At 35.3% G+C, this 20371-nt stretch overlaps 1 protein-coding gene across 2 annotated transcripts; it reads left to right on the top strand.

Moving 5' to 3' along the window:
• Positions 1-739: 739 nt before the first annotated feature.
• Positions 740-18781, top strand: vps11 (VPS11 core subunit of CORVET and HOPS complexes). 2 transcript variants are annotated; one of them, XR_015500492.1, is made up of 16 exons: positions 740-904; positions 1456-1604; positions 1698-1833; positions 2351-2514; positions 3176-3423; positions 4589-4790; positions 5993-6144; positions 6259-6445; positions 7393-7536; positions 7632-7829; positions 8187-8348; positions 9510-9643; positions 9861-10063; positions 14866-15037; positions 15128-15957; positions 16151-16893. XR_015500492.1 is itself a non-coding variant. In NM_001037708.2 (16 exon segments), coding segments are annotated over 16 exon segments (2784 nt in total). In that variant the 5' UTR covers positions 748-762; the 3' UTR covers positions 18311-18781.
• Positions 18782-20371: the final 1590 nt, after the last annotated feature.

Genomic DNA, 20371 nt, shown 5'->3' with positions numbered 1-20371 from the left:
AGTAATAAAGATTTGTTCGCTTGAAAGCTTAGATGTAAAACGGCGATTCAGTGTTTGCTTTTGGTTGCATTAGCCTACCAGGGAACTTTTGATTTTCAGATGCCACATACTCCTATATATGATTATCTTCATGCAAGGGACCCCAATTCTTTTTATGCTGTGATTAATTTATGTTATAAATATTGAATAATGTCATATAATTTATTTACTTTTTTATTTTCAATGAATTGTTTTATGAGCATTTTAATCTAATTCGTATTTAATTTATATTTATGTTCATACGTGTGTTTAATACTTTTTGTATTTATTTTTTAGCTATTTCACATATTTCCGTTTTCATATTTATTTAGCATTTATTTAAATTAGCACCAGCTCTGCTTCGTCGTATTCATGTTTTTCAAGTAATTTCTTGTCTTTTTTATGTGGTTAAATATATGCTTGTAACATTTCTGCTGTTACTATAATTAACACCTTCACCCATGATGATAAGAAATGGAAAGTTCTCGGTTCAACAGTTCAGTGATGAACCGAATTTGTTTATGAACCGCCAGGGGACTCAAAGGAACGATTTGTTTGTTTAGATATTTATTACGTTTTCGCGTCATAATAATAACTTTTAAAAGCACCCATTTCAGTCAACTAAAGTGTTCTTAATTTTTTTCTTATTTTTATAGCGTCAAAAACTGAAAATATCATCCTGTCTCCAGTCACATGACCGTAATGCGAGTCACATGATTTTGCTAAACAAGAACTGCTCGGAAAATGGCAGCGTTTTTACAGTGGAGACGATTTGTGTTTTTCGATAAAGAAACTGTGAAGGATCCGAGCGAAAATGGGAAAAACTTCCAGCTACCGATGGGCATATCGGCCTGTGATTCAGGCCGAGGACACATTGTGCTCGGAGATATCCTTAAAATGCTTGTGGCTAGTTAGCAATGATGATACTGTCAAACAGTAATACCCAGTGTAATGTTAATTCATAACTATAGTCGTACAATCTGCATGTTTTAAAAGGCCGCTGCAAACCTGCTTTATGAAATGTAAACTACATTTGACTAAATGTCTGTGTTTCCTTTATTTATTCATTTGACCATATTCTGTCATCCATAGCTTGAGGTAAAGTTGGTGTTATATTCGCACATTCGTTCAGTGATAACGTCCCTACATTATTTACCGCGCCATTGTGACTATTCAGTCTGAAGTCGCATGCAAACATGACTTCAAAACAACATTAGCACTATTTAAATGTCTGAACAGTGTTGTACTTTAATAGTCATTGGCTGCAGATATGATTTTCCTATTAAGAATTTGCAAATACTTTTCTGAAATTATATTATTAAGGAGAAAGTCTGAATGTGCGAATATACAACCAAATCTATCTCAATCATCCCTAGCTGATCATGTAGAGATTCAGTTGTGATATTCGTGCATGTGTTCTTTAACTCTGTGATGCACATATGGATGGTCAGATCTGGTTTTTGACCCGCTCTCTTCAGCTATCAAGCTTCCAGGCATATAAGCTGCGGGTGACGCACCTGTACCAGCTCAAACAACACAACATCCTGGTGTCAGTGGGGCAGGATGAACCTGGCATCAATCCTCTGGTACGGTTCACGACTGCTGTCTGATAAACATGGCTCTTTGTCTGTGTGTGCACTTTAGAAATGTATTCAATAGTTTATGCGTTTGTCCATCAGGTGAAGGTTTGGAATCTTGATAAGAGGGACAGTGGCAGTCCTCTGTGTACCCGAATATTCCCTGCCATTCCTGGAAACAAACCCACTGAAGTGTCTTGTCTCAGTGTACATGAAAACCTTAATTTCATGGCTATAGGTAGGTGTTTGTTGAATTCACAAATCAGCAATATTAAAGATAACTAGACATAAACCATGAAAACTGCAAACACTGAAAAAGAAAATCTGTGAACTTTTAAAAACGTAACATTAGAAATGTTAACTGATTTGCTGATATAGATAGGTATCAATATCGCAATGTGTATATCTGCAATAGTCACATTAATAAATTATTTATTAAACCAGAAAGCACTGTTTAGTTGTTTATTTCAGCTTGTAATTCATTATAATTTATGCAGATGCACTGCATAGAACTAGGACATGATCATTTCAGTCGGTCTAAATTAAATCTTTCCAAATAGATCTATTGAAGTCATCTGGTGGTGACATTAATATCGCAACACATATTGCAGCAAAACAAAATATTATAATGCAAGACTTTTCCAATATCATACATGTGGTGTAGTTTAGAAAAATATGGGTTTGACATTGCTAATAATTTAAGTGGATGTTACCTTAATATCAATTCTAATTCAGTATCTGTGTTGAATGCTCAGGTTTTACAGATGGCAGTGTTGTGCTGACGAAGGGTGACATCACCAGAGACCGACACAGCAAAACGCTCAGCCTCCATGAAGGCAACTGTCCAATCACAGGCCTGGCTTTCAGACAGGCTGGGAAAGTCACACACCTGTTTGTTGCCACCTTAGAGAAAGTGCAGGTATGTTGCACCTTTCAGTTTCTGTCATGCCAATCAGTGAATCTGAATAAAACCGATGTCTCAGGTCTACACACACTCACACACACCTTACTAAAAATCTGCACTAAACTGAAAATATCTTGAAATATATTTACAAATAATTTTACACGATTTAACTCATGTCTTTTATTGTAAAAATGTTCTGTTATGCTTTGCTCTCCTTTATACTAAGTGGCTGTTGAATGCTTGAATCTTATTGGCTGATGAACATTCTAAAGTTTGCACTTATGTTCAGATAAACGCACAGCTAAAGTAGTTCCAGGCAGGTCTTTACCATATTGCAGTGCCATAGCACTACGCAGAGTAATTTCAGTTAATTCACGGAGAACAAAAGTCAAACTAAAACTACAAAACTAAACGAAATATGATAAATGTATCACACATGCAGTAGCTGTTTGAGTGCTGTTTTAACAGAGCTGTTTAAAGTTGAATAATTGACTGAAGTCCATTGAATTCCTCTGACAATACCTCTACCTCTATTTACATATTTTAACATATTTATCTTTGTGTGTATTTTATGCCAAACATGTTGAGACTTTTATGTTTCTTTTATAATGATAACAAATAAATTATTTCTATAAAAGAATGCCAGTCTAAACCAGTATTGTTGTTATGTCGACAGTGTTACACGTTGTCAGTGAAAGAGTATCCTCGTGTAGAATTGGACACACACGGCTGTGCTCTCCGCTGTTCTGCGCTCACTGACCCGTCACAGGACTCGCAGTTTATAGTGGCTGGAGATGATTGTGTGTATCTGTACCAGCCTGATGAGAGAGGACCCTGCTTCGCTTTTGATGGGCATAAGCTTCTGACACACTGGCACAGAGGATACCTGCTGCTGCTCACACACAGTAACAAGTCGCCCAGCAAGTAAGATGTATTCCATGCATTATATGCCTCTTTCACATATACACACTTTCGCGGAAAATTACCAACAATTTACTGGAAAGGGATCACATGTAAAAGGGTCCTTTAAAGGGCCATGACACCCCCCACTTTCGGTTAAAGTCTACTTCAGAATTTTTTCAAAGGATGCATGATTAATGGGCGTGGAGCTCCGTGAGCATTGGTCAGGAGTGGGTGTGGCCAGCAGGGGAGAAGGGGAGCGAACAACTGTTGTCAGCTCACAAAATGAGAGACAAACCATGAGGAGATGCATGAGTTTATAGTTCACAAAGTTAAAATGCAAAGAAATAAACAGTAATTTAATGCCCAGCTACATTTGTTATTCGTAATTTCATATACACATAACCACAATTTATATCATTATAAAGATAAGTGTGTTCATGTAAACACTATAAATGAGGATTCTCCCTCGATCCCCGGGTCTAAATTATAGAACTGAATGCAGACTCAGTGCAGCTGGTCTCCTGACCTGCCTGTTTTAACCATTAGCCCTGCTGGTAATATAGAGGATTTAGGCAAACACAGCAGCACAGCGATGTGTCTAAATGTGAACGAACTCCTAATAAAAGTCAACGTCCGCCATTCTTCAATTCTCGTACTGCTCTCCCGACAAAAATGCTTGCAGCACACACACAGCCTTGCTGTATGGTCGGCCCTGACAAGATTGCGGGGAAAAAAACATGCAACAAACTCCATGGATCATGGAAACAAACGCATACGAGTCTTCATGAACGGCTACAGCGTGCCATGGGTCCGTGTCTCTAAGCTTGCTGTCTAAAAAGAGGTTAATTACTGTTTAATCTTTAATGATTGCTTTAATGTTTGTTTATTTTTTCAGAGTTTACTTGCATATGTGATACCCAGAACCTTATACAGTGAATGAAAATGAAAACAATAACACTATATTAGAATAATAATTATAATTAAAAAATGTGATTAAAAACACAAAATACAAACTATATTGTAATAGACTTAATCTAAAAAAATGTATTTAAATATAAATGCTACATTTTTGTCATAATTTTAATAATTTGATGATTTTATATAGTTAATACAGTTGTGTACTTACCTCTTTTATAACGTGTTAACATGCACTACTCATTCAAATCTTCATGCTTAATCTGCACAGATCTGATTATGGCAGCAGACAGACGTCCCCTACAGAAAAGCACATCCTGACCATTTACGATTTAGACAACAAGTTCATCGCTTACAGTGCGGTGTTTGATGATGTCATTGACGTTCTGGCTGAATGGGGGTCTTTCTACGTCCTAACGAGTGACAGGACGGTGTATATGCTGCAGGAGAAAGACACACAGACCAAGCTGGAGGTTAGTGAGGTGTTGGCATTCATTACAAAAACACTATACAGTACAGTTTAAAGTACTTTTATTCCTGTGATGCCAGTGCTAAAATTTTGGAGAGGGGTCTGGATGCAGACCTGGTGTTGAGCTGCATGCAATGCTTTATAATCCGCACACCTAACCCTACCCCTCACAGTGATGTCACTAGATCCACTGAGTGTATTGTGTCTGACATTGCATCTATGAAATATGCAGTCTCAGCTTGCTAATCCATGTCTGCATCCAGATGCTATTGAAAGTTTTAGCAGCCACCACTTTCAGAAACCATTCTAATTTGGCCAAAAACATTTATTAATAATATCTTTTAAATATTATTTAAGCTTATTATTATTATTATTATTACTATTATTATTATTATTATTATTATTATTATTATTATTATTATTATTATTAATAATATATACATGATTATTATCATTATTATTATTAATTTCTTGTCGGCTTAGTCCCTTTATTAATCTGGGGTCACCACCAACCGCCAACTTATCCAGCAAGTTTTTACGCAGCGGATGCCCTTCAAGCACTACCTACTGCACCACTGCTTTGCCCCATCATCATTATTATTATTATTATTTACATTAATATATACATTATTATTATTATTATTATTATAAACATTACTATAATTATTATTATATACATATTATGATTATTAATATTATGGACATTATTATAATTATTATAATTATTTTTTCATTGACATTTTATATATGATTATTATATTTGTGGATTCTTTAAATATTTATTTTACAGAACAGTTTAATTAATTAAATGTAAAATATGAAAGTGCAACTGGATTACAACACTAGATGGCACTGATATGTAAATGTGTTTAAACAATATTATTTTACACATCAACTGTGAAATATATATATATATATATATATATATATATATATATATATATTATATATATATTTTTATTATTATTATTTAACTGGCAGCCCTTAAATCTAAATAAAAACAAAATATACAATAAAATCTAACAAAGTTTTAAATATAAATAATTAAAATATACATTTATGTATAAAATAAATAAAAATGACTACAAAATGAAGATTCAAAAATAAAATAATTATTACTTAATACTTTATGATAATATATATATTTTTGTATAATATAATCATCCTTAACTTATGTGTTAAATAATGTATAAATGTGTTATTTAGATGCTGTTTAAGAAGAATCTGTTTGTGATGGCCATTAACTTGGCCAAAAGTCAACACCTGGACAATGATGGTCTGTCTGAGATATTCAGGCAATATGGAGACCATCTCTACGTCAAAGGAGATCATGATGGAGCTATTCAACAATATATCCGGTAACTGTCCAGTTCAGATATCTGCTCACTTCTACTGCATTTCACTGAAATTCATAAATATGAAAATATGGGGTTTAAATTAAGCATCAAATGAACCTTGTGTGTGTTTTTTAGCACCATTGGGAAGCTCGAACCATCTTATGTTATCCGCAAGTTTTTGGATGCACAGAGAATACACAACCTAACCGCATACCTGCAGGCCCTTCACAGGCAGTCACTGGCCAACGCTGATCACACTACACTACTGCTCAACTGCTACACCAAACTGAAGGACAGCTCCAAGCTGGAGGAGTTCATAAAGGTCTGCTGAGAATAAACATAAACCATCACATTTTAAACAATAAAACCAGAACATGTATGGTTTACAGTGTGTTTTGGAGCATATTTAATTAGGATTTAATGATTTTTAACATAACACGAATAGAAGGCAAAAAAAGAATTACAGGTACAAACCCAAAGTTTTCACTAAAACCAGTACAATATCTAAGATGGGACCCTGTACTACAAAACCAATCATACATTTTCTTTTTAATTAATGTTTTTTTTTTTTATTATTGAGATTTATATGTTATCTCAAAGCTGAATAAATAAGTTTTCCATTGATATATGTTTTTTTTAGGATTGGACATTATTTGGGTTGAAAACATTTGAAAATATGTTTAAAACAAAATCTAGGGTTCAAACAATCAAAATACAGAGAAAATATCCTTAAAAATGTCCAAATAAGCTCTCTGCAATACATATTACTAATCAAAAATTGAGTTTTGTTGTAGTTACACTAGGAAATTTAGAAAATATATTCATGGAAGATGAGCTTTATATTAAAAAAAAAAGATCATTATGACCCTTACAATAGCCAAAAATACACCCGTGCAACATTTGGTTTTGTGGTCTAGGGCTAGTTTCCCAACCCTGTTCCTGAATGCACATTAACAGTACACATTTACAACCTCTTCCTAATCAAACACACCTAAATCAAACTCATCAGAACATTAGAAGAGACTCAAAAACCTGAAATGACTGGGTCTAATAAGGGAGACATCCAAAATATGTACTGTTGGTGTGCCTCCAAGAACAAGGTTGGGAAACACTTGTCTAGAGTAACATAAATCTATTAAAACCTTCACAAGCATTATGATGGTTGTTTATGTTTTTCAAAACTCTCTCTCTTAAATGTGCATTTAGGCTTTTTGAATGACACCCTCCCCACCAACAATGCTTATACTCTGTATCCCTTGTTTTGAATAGAGCAATGAGAGCGAGGTGCATTTTGATGTTGAAATTGCCATCAAAGTGTTACGTCAGGCAGGTTATCACAGTCACGCCGTGTTTCTGGCAGAGAGACACATGCACCATGAATGGTATCTGAAGATCCAGCTAGAGGATTTGAAGGTGAATAGCATTTTTTGTGCAGTTTTGTTGCATAACAAATACTTTTCAATGAGTCTGTAAGCCAATACCTGTTCATTCTGTCCACTCCCAATCAGAATTATCAAGAGGCTTTGCGCTACATCGGTAGGTTGCCATTTGATCAGGCTGAGAGTAACATGAAGCGTTATGGTAAAACTCTTATGCACCATGTTCCCGAGAGCTCCACCATCCTCTTAAAGCGCCTCTGCACCGACTATCACCCCAGCAAAGACTCCACCGACAGGGACAGTCTGGACAGGCCTGTGGAAAACAAGGTGATTCATTTATATTTTCACTAAAGCCTTCAAATAAACTGATATCTTCATATCGGGTAAAAGGGATAGTTCACTCCATATTTTAAAAGTGAAAATTATCTCATCATTTATTCTTGGTTTTAAACTTAAAAAAAAAAAGATATTTTGAAGAAGGCTGATTGCTGGACCCCACTGACTTCCATTGTATTATTTTTCCTACAATGGAGATCAATGAGTGCCAGCAACCAGCATTTTTCGAAATATCTTCATTTGTGTAAATCAGAAACTGGTGAAGGATGAGTAAATGATGACAATATTCATTTGTGTGTGAACCATCACTTTATAATGCAACATTTACTTTATTTAAATTTTTTACAGGCCAATCCAGAGGAGTTCATCCCAGTGTTTGCCAATAACCCGCGAGAGCTGCGATTGTTTCTGGAGCACATGATCGAGGTGGACCCGTTCTCTCCTGAAGGAGTTTATGACACTCTGCTAGAGCTCAGACTGCAGGACTGGGCACATGAGCAGGACCCAGGGGTAAAAGCTTATGCATGTTATATACATCTGTCATGCTTTGTTATTGTCATTGTTTGCTAATATAGACTGCAAATGCAACTCTGCAGATTTAGAATTTTTTTTGTGGTAAACCTTTTAATTGTGCTTTTTTAAACTATATACAATCACAAGAGCCTTAAAAAAAAAAAAAACACAGATACATGTAGATAAAGATAAATTTAACCACATTTGTGACCTTTCTTTAAGACCTGTTTAATTTGTGTTTTAAAACTGCAGGATTTTCGAAATATCTTTGTGTTTACGTTGAGAATTAACTGGTCTTTATGCTGAGCATAATTTAAGTAATTTTACCACATTTTAATAAGTCTGTTCTCTAATGTATTCAGAGCAAAGAAGAGTAAAGCATGAAATATTGGTAAAATATCAACATTTTGATGACTTTAAGAGCATTTCTACAAATCTCAAAACAAAAATCTACTTTCACACAATAATTAGGATGCTTAACATTAGTTCAAATGACTGATTATGGTTGTTTTTCTATTTTAGTTTCATTTTATGGAATCTAAATAATTATTATGCAATAGTCATAAATCAGTGGATCCTTAAAGTATTGCAGTTTTGATCGATCTATCAGTTGTAAACGTTATAGCACATTTATTTGATTGATTGTATGTGTGCTTAAATTTAGTTTTCGCCGTAATAGATTTATAATTATAAAGTCAGTAAAGATATATAAAGATATATGAAGTCAGTTAAATGACTATAAAGAATGACAGAACTTGGTCGCTTTTTACAAAAAGGCTTTATTACTTAATGTATTTACTAACATGAACTAATTACGATCAATACTTGTACAGTACAGCATTTATTAATCATAAAACATCATTAACATCCAAATTCATGCTTATTAACATTGGCTAAGACACTATGAGTTAACACAAACTAAAAATGAACAACAATTAGTATTTTCATTAACTAATGTTAAATAACATTAATAAATACTCTAATAAATAGTCGTTCATGTTATTAAACATTAACTTGTACAACCAGATTGTAAAATGTCAAGATGCACCCAGAATAAGTGAATCTCTAAAATAAAAAAGGCAGTTTGGATTGATTGCTGACTAGCTTGCTTTAAAAGCCTACAGTGAACCCTTCTGTCTCTCTGTCTGTGTCTTACAGAAGAAAAAAGTCCTGCAGGAGGCAGCACTCTCCCTTCTGAGGAGCGACAACACTGTGTTTGACAAGGCCCTCGTGCTCTGCCAGATGCACAACTTTAAAGAAGGAGTGCTGTATTTGTATGAAAAGGGCAAACTGTGAGCGAGCTTTCTCATTCTCACACAAAGTGTTTTGAATGTACCCGGCATGACTCCTGAAACATCACAATGTTATTTATGAAAATTATTACATTTTGAAAACAAAAACTAGTTTCCAATAGCAAGCAGCATGAGCTAACATAACTAAAAGTAACACACATTTAGTCAAGTTACAAACAGCTGCACACACACTAATGATACAAAATACTTACCGCAGGTATCAGCAGATCATGCATTACCACATGCAGAATGAGGAGTATGGGAAAGTGGTGGAGGCCTGTAAGCGCTATGGGGACAGCGAAGTGTGCTTGTGGGAGCAGGCACTGGGCTATTTCGCACGCAAAGAAGAAAACTGCAAGTCCTACATTAGTGAAGTCCTGAAGCACATCGACGACAATAACCTGATGCCTCCGCTTCTGGGTGAGTGAGAAGTCAGACAAAGGCCAAACAAGTTAGGTGACATGGCCGGTGTTTTCACACATCTAAACTTAAGAGTTACTTTTAACGCCTTTTGTTTAGTGGTCATGTTGATGAATTTTCCAACCTCTGAATGAACTTGGGCTTCTGCCCGTATCAGATTTTCTGTTGCTGACATTTTATCACAGTATACAGTGTTATTAAGCTGCAAAAAAAGATTACTTTAACAGGTATAACAAGGTAAGAGTAACAAAGTAAGAGTAAACAAATGTTTTCAACACATTAAATTGTTAAAAAGATGACAAAATACAGAACAATAATCAATATATGGACTTATCGCACAACACATGGACATAACCTCCATCATTTTTGGTAATTCAATATACACTCACTGGCCATTTTATTAGGTACACCTATCCAACTGCTCTTTAACGCAAATTTCTAATCATCCAATAACATGGCGGCAACTAATGGTCAAGACTATCTGCTGCAGCTCAAACGAAAGGTGATTTAAGTAACTTTGAACATGGCATGGTTGTTGGTGCCAGATGGGAGTATTTCAGAAAGTGCTGATCTACTGGGATTTTCATGCAATACCCATCTCTAGTGTAATGATCCGAAAAAGAGAAAAGTGAGCTGCAGTTCTGTGTGCTCAAATGCCTTGTTGATGCCAGAGGTCAGATGAGAATGGCCAGACTGGTTTGACCTGATAGAAAGGCAACAGTAATTCAAATAAACACTGGTTACAACTGAGGTATGCAGAAGAGCATCTCTGAACATACAACATGTCAAACCTTGAGGCGGATGGACCACAGCAGCAGAGGACTACATTGGGTGCCACTCCTGTCAGCTAAGAACTGGAAACTGAGGCTCCAATTTGCACATGCTCACAAAAATTAGACAATAGAAGATTGGAAAAGCGTTGCCTGGTCTAATGAGTCTCGATTTCTACTCCGATATTCAGATGGTAGAGTCAGAATTTAGTGTCAACAACCTGAAAGCATGGATCCATCCTGCTTTGTATCAACATATCAGGCTGGTGGTGGTGGTGTAATGGTGTGGGGAAAATTTTCTTTGCACAAGAAACCTGAGTATTGTTGCTGACCATGTCCATCCCTTTATGACCACAGTGTACCTATATTCTGATGGCTACTTCCAGCAGGATAATGCACCATGTCATAAAGCGCGAATCATCTCAGACTGGTTTCTTGAACAAGACAATGAGTTCACTCTACTCAAATGGCGTCCACAGTCACCAAATCTAAATTCAATAGAGCACCTTTGGGATGTGGTGGAACAGGAGATTGGCATCATGGATGTGAGGCCAACAAATCAGCAGCAACTGCATGATGCTATCATGTCAATATGGAGCAAAATCTCTGAGGAATATTCCCAGTTCCTTGTTGAATCTATGCTATGAAGGATTAAGGCAGTTCTCAAGGCAAAAGGGGGTCCAACCCGATACTAGTGAAGTGTACCTAATAAATTGACCAGTGGGGGTATATCGGCTAAATATTAAAACTAATTCTAGTAACATATGAGCTGATTGTGCAACATCTCTATCTTTATTGGTGGTGTCAGTATGGTTAAAAAAACACTACAGTATTTAGTACTCTAAATTACTTTAGTATATTTTCATGAGGGTGTCTGACAACTGAAAATAATCTGGAACCATATAATGAAGCCTCTGTTACTTTTTACATTTTTGTTAACATGTATTATTATTTTTATTTAGGATATGCGTTTTCACGTTGATTCCAACGCTTAACTATTAAATTGTTAAAATGACTATAATTAAATGTAATATCCTTAAGAATAAAATATGATGTGTTCTTTGGAAGGATGTTTTTGCATTGTGGTTATATTATGTTGTCATTCTGGCATTATATAATGATGAGCATAAAATGATCTTAAAATGACAATAATATTGTTTATCGTAATATATTTTGGTGATTTATACCACACAACAAAAAATAGATATCATGACAGGCCTAGTCTAGTTAGTAACAATCAAATAATGCATTAAAAGTAGCTATAAGAACTGAATTGTATCATTATTAAATCCATTTAATAAACAATTATTATTAATGCATTAATAGGCATTAAGCAATTAATATCACCTAAGATTAATAAATGCTGTTGTAGTTTTTATCACTTTAACTTTAGTGAAACTTTAACTTTAGGCCTTGCCTCCAAAACGCAGCCAGCTGCACTGAATGAGCGTTCGCACTCACCGCTTGTTGTAGGATTGAACAAGATTCTTCTCGCAAGGCGCTGCAGTCATGGAATTAAGCAATCTTATTTCTCCCTGAACGATAGCAGATTTTCCTGCTAACTGAAACTTTAAACTGTAGGCTACTCTTGCACTTCATCCATTATTTTAATCATCACATCTTCCCATTCTGCAAAACCCATTCTCTGCTTTTTTGTTGGTCCACTGCCATGTCCCGCTACTTCCACCCGCAACCCACCCACAATTAATCATAATGTATTTTTATTTATTACCCGGCCCGCCTGACCCGAGGATTATGAGCAGCACTCACGTATATAACCGCCATCCGTGCATCACTAGTACAGAGTTAACAAACAAAAGGCCTATAAGTAGTCGTAGGCCAGATTAAAACGTAAAATGTTAATGTTTAAAAATAAATCGCCTATTACGTCTTTAAGCAACTACTACTAATATTAATAAAAATACATTTAATAAATGAGGTGCTTTTCTCATAAACCAAAGTGCTAAATACAGTAATACAACAGCACAAATGCACAAGAGCTAACAATGTGGATATTCTTCAAACGCACTCTAACGCCCTATTCACACGGGGCGTCAGCGTCAATGCTTCCCATTCACTTTGAATGGGTGACGTCAGGCGTTGCCGAACTGCATTGTGGATCCGTCGGCGCCGCTTCAGAAGCGTTCCTCGCTGCAGAAGTTGGGACCAGCTCAACTTTTCAAGCGCCGATGGAAGCGTCAGCCAATCAGATCGATGTATGCAAATACACCAGCTCAGACAGTGGCCTATTGCTGACTGAATTTCATTGGCTGACGCTTCTATGACAATCGTTTCAGCTCCAACTTCAGACACGCCCTCTGTCAAGCGTTGACGCTGAAGCCCCGTGTGAATAGGGCGTAAGGGCTCTATTTTGACGCTGGGCACAAATGCTTTCAGGGCGTGTCAGAACGCGTTTTTGCTAATTTAAGGACGGGAAAACCTGCTTTGCACCAAGGCGCATGGTCTAAAAGGGTTGAGTTTATTTTCTTAATGAGTTATAGGTGTGTTTTGAGAATAAACCAATTAGAGTCTCATCTCCCATTCCCTTTAAGAGCCACCTGCGTTGCGCCAAGAGCGCATTCGCTATTTACAGGACGCAAAGTAAGTCTTAGTGGAAAAAATTAACATTTCACTAGCAAACAGTTAACAGTTTTTAACAGAAAACAGTTAAACTGAGCATCTACTGCGTAAGAATGAGAGATAATGGAACTACTTTCCCTTTCGCTCTTGGATAGGGAAACCTTTACGCACAGACATCAATTAGTCTATAAATAAATAATTTTGTTTGTTAGGCGCAAATATTTGTTTCAAAACTATTTCTAAATTCAGTTCTAATTTCCAGCAAACGAATAAATGAACAATAATAACAAAATGTGCTCAAAAACCTGAGTTATATCCTAAAACACATGCTGTGCCCCATATGGTCTAAAACTTGACAGTTGGGCAAATCTAAGCTTGTTTTTAATAAAACAAATATAAATATGGATAAAATAAATAATACTGCTAATAATAATAACATTATACAAAAGCAAATTGTTATGAATGAACTGAAAAGCCTCCCGAGATGAAGAAGACATAAAAGCAGTGGTTTTTCATATTTATGTAGGCTAGAAAATAATATGTTTTGTAATATTTTAATCCTTTATATTTATATTCTATATCTATTCTTATTATATCCTATATATATCCTTAATATTTATTTTTTTTCATATGTAAAGATATTTGCCTATTGCTCTCTTGTGTTTATTAAGCAGTGCGTAAGCGAGGCGCAACTTTGCGCCGGAGTTTAGACCGGGTTTGTTTTGGTCTAATGAAAAATCTATTTTATTTACTCAAAATAGCAACGCGCCAGCGGTCCGCCTCTGAACGCCTTCCTTTTTAGACCAGAACGCCTATGGGCGCACAAATGAGCGCTAATGCATTTGCTATTTTTTTTAATTTTTTTTTTTATTGAAAATACAAAATCCAAATACAACAAAATGGGATTCAACTTTACAACTTGTGTGTCATATATGGAAGGCTCAACACAAAATAATATACAAAGATACAAATGTAATATACAAAAACATTCAAGTTAAATAAATCCAAGAGTGAAAGGAAAACGCAAAAATTAAATAAATAAACATTAAGTACAACATATATATCATCTATGGCAAGTTATATACTACAAATAAATTGAAAATTTTTAAGGCAATTTTTGTTTTCATTTTAACCAGGGCTGCATTTGCTATTTAAACAGCGTAGCGCAATGCCTCAAAATGACTCTTGCACCAAGCTGAAATTACCAAAAGACTATTGCGCCGCACCTTGCGCCACACTGCGCCGGGTGTATGATAGGGCCCAATAAGTTTAAATAATAAAAAATATATTCACTGTATTTTAAAGTGCCCACAAAATCAATATTGTGCATGTTCATTTTCAAGATATAAATTGAATTATTGAATACCGGCAGATGAACTTTACATTACATAATTGTGTTTTCCATATTTGCTTCAGCACAATTTAGACCTTATTCGATTGTGTGTCTTGCAGTGGTGCAGACTTTGGCCCATAATTCCACAGCATCTTTATCGGTCATCAAAGACTACCTGATTAATAAACTGGAGAGGGAGACCCAGCAGATTGAGGAAGACGAAAGGAAGATTCGCCAGTATAGAGAAGAGACGGCTCATTTACGGTCTGAGATACAAGAACTTAAAACTTGGTAAGCAAATGGAGGACGCAACCATCCAATCAGAATCAAGACTGGTAGTGCACTGTGAATGTATAGTTAAAATGTGCATTGTTCTTCTAGTGCAAAGATCTTTCAGAAGACCAAGTGCAGCATGTGCAACAGCCCGCTCGAGCTGCCGTCTGTGCACTTCCTGTGTGGCCACTCTTTCCATCAACACTGCTTAGAGAGCTTCGCTGAGAGTGAGGCAGAGTGTCCCACCTGCACCCCTGAGAACAGGAAGGTCATGGACATGTTGCGTGCGCAGGATCAGAAAAGAGATCTGCACGACCATTTTCACAGACAGGTGACTATTTTGGGGCTATTTTAAGTGATTTTGGGCGAGATTTACAAACAAGGGGAAATCAGATAGATATCACTATCCTGTTAAGAGTGCAAAGCTCTGTGGGTGCTTCTAATGACAATAAACTAATTAAAGGGATAGTTCAACCAAAACTGAAAATGAAAGTTGCTGTGGGTGAGTGTCTTTAGAATTATATAGTTGAACAACAAAACCTCAGCAAATAGCGCTATTCTGCCTAGCCTGCTTTACTGAGCTGAAGTTGGTTTTATATTTACATTGTTTCATTTGTGAACAATGTCAACCTGTGACGCTCTCCCTATACTGTTTAACATGCTACTCTAAATATTCGCTCTAAAAAATAGCATGTAAGTATGGCTTAGTAATAAGTGTATTCCTGCACGCCGCCGGTCAACCACTTAGCATACAGTAGTCGCTTTAGGACAGCACGTGAGAGAGTGAGAGCAATGGTCCTTGCATGCATGAAATATTGTATTATGAAGTTTTGCTTGCTACACAACTGAAAAAATGCTGGATATAATACAGTTTTTCATTCAGAGTTTCAGTATTATAAAGTACTATGAAGTTTCTGACTGGTGAATGAAATGATCTAGTGCAGGGATGGGCAAACTTGATCCTCGAGGGCCGGTGTCCCTGCAGAGTTTTGTTCCAACACTAGTCAAGCACACCTGAACATGCTAATCAGTGTCTTTAAGATCACAAGAAATCTATAAGCAGGTGTGTTTGATTAGGGTTGGAGCTAAACTTTGCAGGACACCGGCCCTCCTTGCCCATCCCTGATCTAGTGGGTCTCTTTCATCTTTCAAATGCGCGTTTGTGTTTCAGGAGGTGGGGCTTTGGACGGCAGGGAAGGCATTGTATTTGAAAGCTATTATGCTAACCGGTTAGCATTTAGGCAGATCACCTACTGCAACTTTAAGCTGTTATCTTCTCACTATTTACATATTTAAAATCTATTTGAGTTTATTTCTCCTGTTAACACAAAAGAAGATATCAGTGATCGACACAACGGAATGAACCACCAAATATTCTATCCTGTTTTATGCCCTTCCAGCCGGCACCCATTTACTTTACATTTGCCATAGTAAACATTTTTTTCCTGCTATGGAAGTCGACAGAACCACAAAAATTTTTATATCAAGTAAATAAATCATTTAGTAGTAAATGAATGAAGGTTGGGCGAAGCAGGGGCACAGTAGGTAATGCTGTCGCCTCAGAGCAAGAAGGTCGCTGGTTCTAGCCTCGGCTGGGTCAGTTGGCATTTCTGTGTGGAGTCTGCATGTTCTCCCTGCGTTCGAATGGGTTTCCTCCGGGTGCTCCGGTTTCCCCCACAAACCCAAAGACATGCAGTATAGGTCAAGTGGGTAAGCAAAAATTGTCCATAGAGTATGAGTGTATGGGTGTTTTCCAGTGATGGGTTGCAGCTCGAAGGGCATCCGCTGCGTAAAACATATGCTGGATAAGTTGGCGGTTCATTCCGCTGTGGCAACCCCAGAATAATAAAGGGACTAAGCCGAAAAAAAAAAAATTAATGAATAAAGGTTTAAAACCACATGAGGGACAATAAATGAGATCATTTTTATTTTTGGGTGAACTAAAATTTATAACAGCAACAAGGTATCTACATAAATGGGAGAGTTTTCCTTTGCTTTTTTTAAATGATAGCAGTTCACAAGAATCAACAAAATTAAAAAACTAAAATAACTTACTTGGCAATATACTCGCTTGGGCCAATGCTAACAACAGGTCAGAAGAAGCCATTAGCCTCAGAATTTAAGCAGTGGCGTTACATGAATTATACACAGAGAGAGGAAAATGGTAAAGTTTAAAAAATTGTACTCTGAGAGTTTTCGAAAGATAGAATTTTGTTATGCAAATGAATGACCAAAATGGATAAAAACTTTTATCAGAACACATAAACACATTACAATTAACAGAGATGCAGTAGTTTAGTTTCTTAGTAACTAATGAAATGTACCAAATATTGATAATGTGTGGGTTACACTGGTGCAAAATGGGTAAAAACATACTTTTTTGGCATTGAATACTGGTACAAAAATCAATTAATTTACTACTGCTTTCACATGTTATTACTATTATTACTATTTTTTATTATTATATGTTTTAAATATTTTCCTCATATATTGTATTTACAAAATTTAAAAGACACAATTATCATCCCTTCTATAAAATTTTTTATTATTTTTCAAATATTTAACAAGTGTTTTTTTTTACTGTTTCATTTTAACACATTTATAAACATAATAGTTTTAATACTATTTTCTGATAAGTAATTTATTTAGTCTTTGACATGTTGACAATACATACTATTTTAGAAGTAATATTGAAAGGAACTAGTATTCAGCTTAAAAGTGCAATGAAAAGGCTTAACTAGTTTATTGGACAAATAAGTCATTGAACAACAGCTGTTTGCTCTGTAGCCAATAGAAAAAAATATATATTTTCAATATTTAAAAAAAAAAAACTTGCAAAATATTTTCTCCAAAAGAAAAACAAAATAAGAAGAAATACTATGAAAATTTCCTTGCTCTCTTAAATATCACTTGGGAGAATATTGGAAAAATAATTATAATTTTACAGTAGGGCTAATAATTTTGTCCACATTACTGTCCACATGTTTTGATTACTGTTTCCTTGCATGCAAATCAAAAAAGGTTTTTCACTGGCGAATGCTGTAATTAAATCTCGCTCTTTAAATTTGATTGCCAATGTTATCTTAAATATAACTGCATGCCTTTTTTCCTCTTCTCTCCTAGTTGAGATGCTCTAACGACGGCTTCTCAGTAATCGCTGACTACTTTGGCCGTGGAGTGTTCAACAAACTCACTCTGATAACGGATCCTCCCGGAGGAAAGGGTGGAGCTGGGAATCTGGAGGCTGAATTCAACAGAGATCTGCTCATTAACACCAAGAGAAACGTTTGAAGGGCTGGGCTGGACTGGAGTTCACTTTAAAAGAAGAGCAGATCTAAGGTTGGACACGTGACCTTGCGCTACTTTAACAGCCTTATTACAAAATCCAAATTTACCTTTGCAGTTCCTCTTCTTGGTGTTGATTTATTTATAGGCTGTATAGTGGAAAGAGAGATGAAAGCTCTTGCAGAATCTCTCCATCTGTGTCGTCTGCAAGATCAAATCAGCAGAAAGAGGAAAGTATCAAAACCGCTGTGGGTGATGATGAGAAACGCAAGAACTTGCACTTCGGGACTGTGTGACATTTTCAAGCTTTTGCTGGTGCACTCTAGAGATCGACTTGCACATTATTTTGCATCCTTTAATGATTCATGTATAATGTATAATTAGTGTTACAACCATTTATTACTGTAGCTAAAGCAACTAATCTAAATTAATCAGGCAAAAGCTTGTAAAAGTGTTGTTAATAAATGTATGAAATTATCACTGACTCTGTTGTACTGCTAAATCTCAGATGTTTGTTGAAATCTTTTGTCATGAACTAATAAAAATGTAATACCTACATTAGGCATGCCAAAACTAGGGCAAAGTTTGCCTATGGTAACCTTTGATTTGGCCCGCCATCGGGGATGATGGGGACAATTAAGAGATAGTACTTTCAAATTTAATGTAACCTTTTTTTTTTTAATTGCTAAGCTACAAAAACTAAATGAGATTGAAGGTTTTAATTTAAATGGTGTAAATTCAATCAGATTTAGTTTTAAATCTACAAACTGTCACCTAAGGGATAGAGGACAATGCAGAAACTTTGGCGAGCAAATGAAGGCAAACGCAGATTCTGCTTGACTAGTTTATAAAGTTTTGAACTCCACTCTGTGATAAATGTGTTTATGTATGACTTTATTGCAATAATTTATCATTTAAAAAGTTATTAATGAATACGATTTAAAGTAATCCATTTATTTATGAATATTGTGTAATTATTTAGAAAATTTCCCATGGCAACAATGTAAAATAGTTTGGTATATTTACCTTCAGTCCTCGACTCTTAATGATATTTGGTTTTTGGCCCTTCATACGAAAAAGTTATTTTGCATTTTAAACTCAGAAGAGTATTTATTCATAAGTCAAAACTATTAGTCCTCCTGTGAATTTTCTTTTTCAAATATTTCCTAAATTATGTTTAACAGAGCAAGGAATTTTTCACAGTATTTCCTATAATATTTTTTCTTCTGGAGAAAGTCTGATTTGTTTTATTTCGGCTAGAATAAAATCAGTTTTTAATTCTTTAAAAACAATTTTATGCTTAATATTATTCGCCCTTTTAAGCAAAGTTTTGTCTACACAACAAACCACTGTTATACAATGCATAATTAACTTGCTCAACTAATTAGCCTAGTTAAGCCTTTAAATGTCACCTTAAGCTGAATGCTAGTGTCTTAAAAATATTTTGTAGTATTGTCATCATGGCAAATTGAATAAAATATTAAAATAAACCAGTCATTAGAAATTAGTTGTTAAAACTACTGTTTATAAATGTGTAAAAATATATCTTTCTGTTAAACATATACACTGTAAAACCCAAAAAGTTAAGGTAACTCAAACAATCTGAGGAAACCGATTGCAACAAACCATTTAAGTTTAAAAACTAATCCTAATGAGTACTGTGAACTTAATCCATTTGAGTAAATGAATCAATTTGAGCACAGTAAAACCTGATAAATGAAGAGAACTTAAACCAATTGAGTACTGTAAAGCCCAATAAGTTAAGGCAACTCAAACCATTTGTGGAAACTGATTGCTACAAACCATTTGAGTTAAAAAAAAAACTAATCTATATGAGTACTGTGAACTTACTCCATTTAAGTTGAAGTGAAGTAATGAGGTATTTATTTAACTCATTACCTTCAACACTGACTTCAAAACTCTATTCAAATGAGTAAAATTAACTTTTGTACATTTTAAGTACACTCATTTCATTTGATAAAGTTGACTTTTTGGTTTTACAGTGTACAAGGGGCTAATTATTTTGACTTAATCTGTCTATACAATTAAAATAACATTTAGTTCGCT

This window comes from Danio rerio, chromosome 10, assembly GCF_052040795.2.
Source record: "Danio rerio strain M-AB ecotype USA chromosome 10, GRCz13ab, whole genome shotgun sequence".
Taxonomy (NCBI): domain Eukaryota; kingdom Metazoa; phylum Chordata; class Actinopteri; order Cypriniformes; family Danionidae; genus Danio; species Danio rerio.
This window is presented reverse-complemented; position numbering and strand designations above follow the sequence as displayed.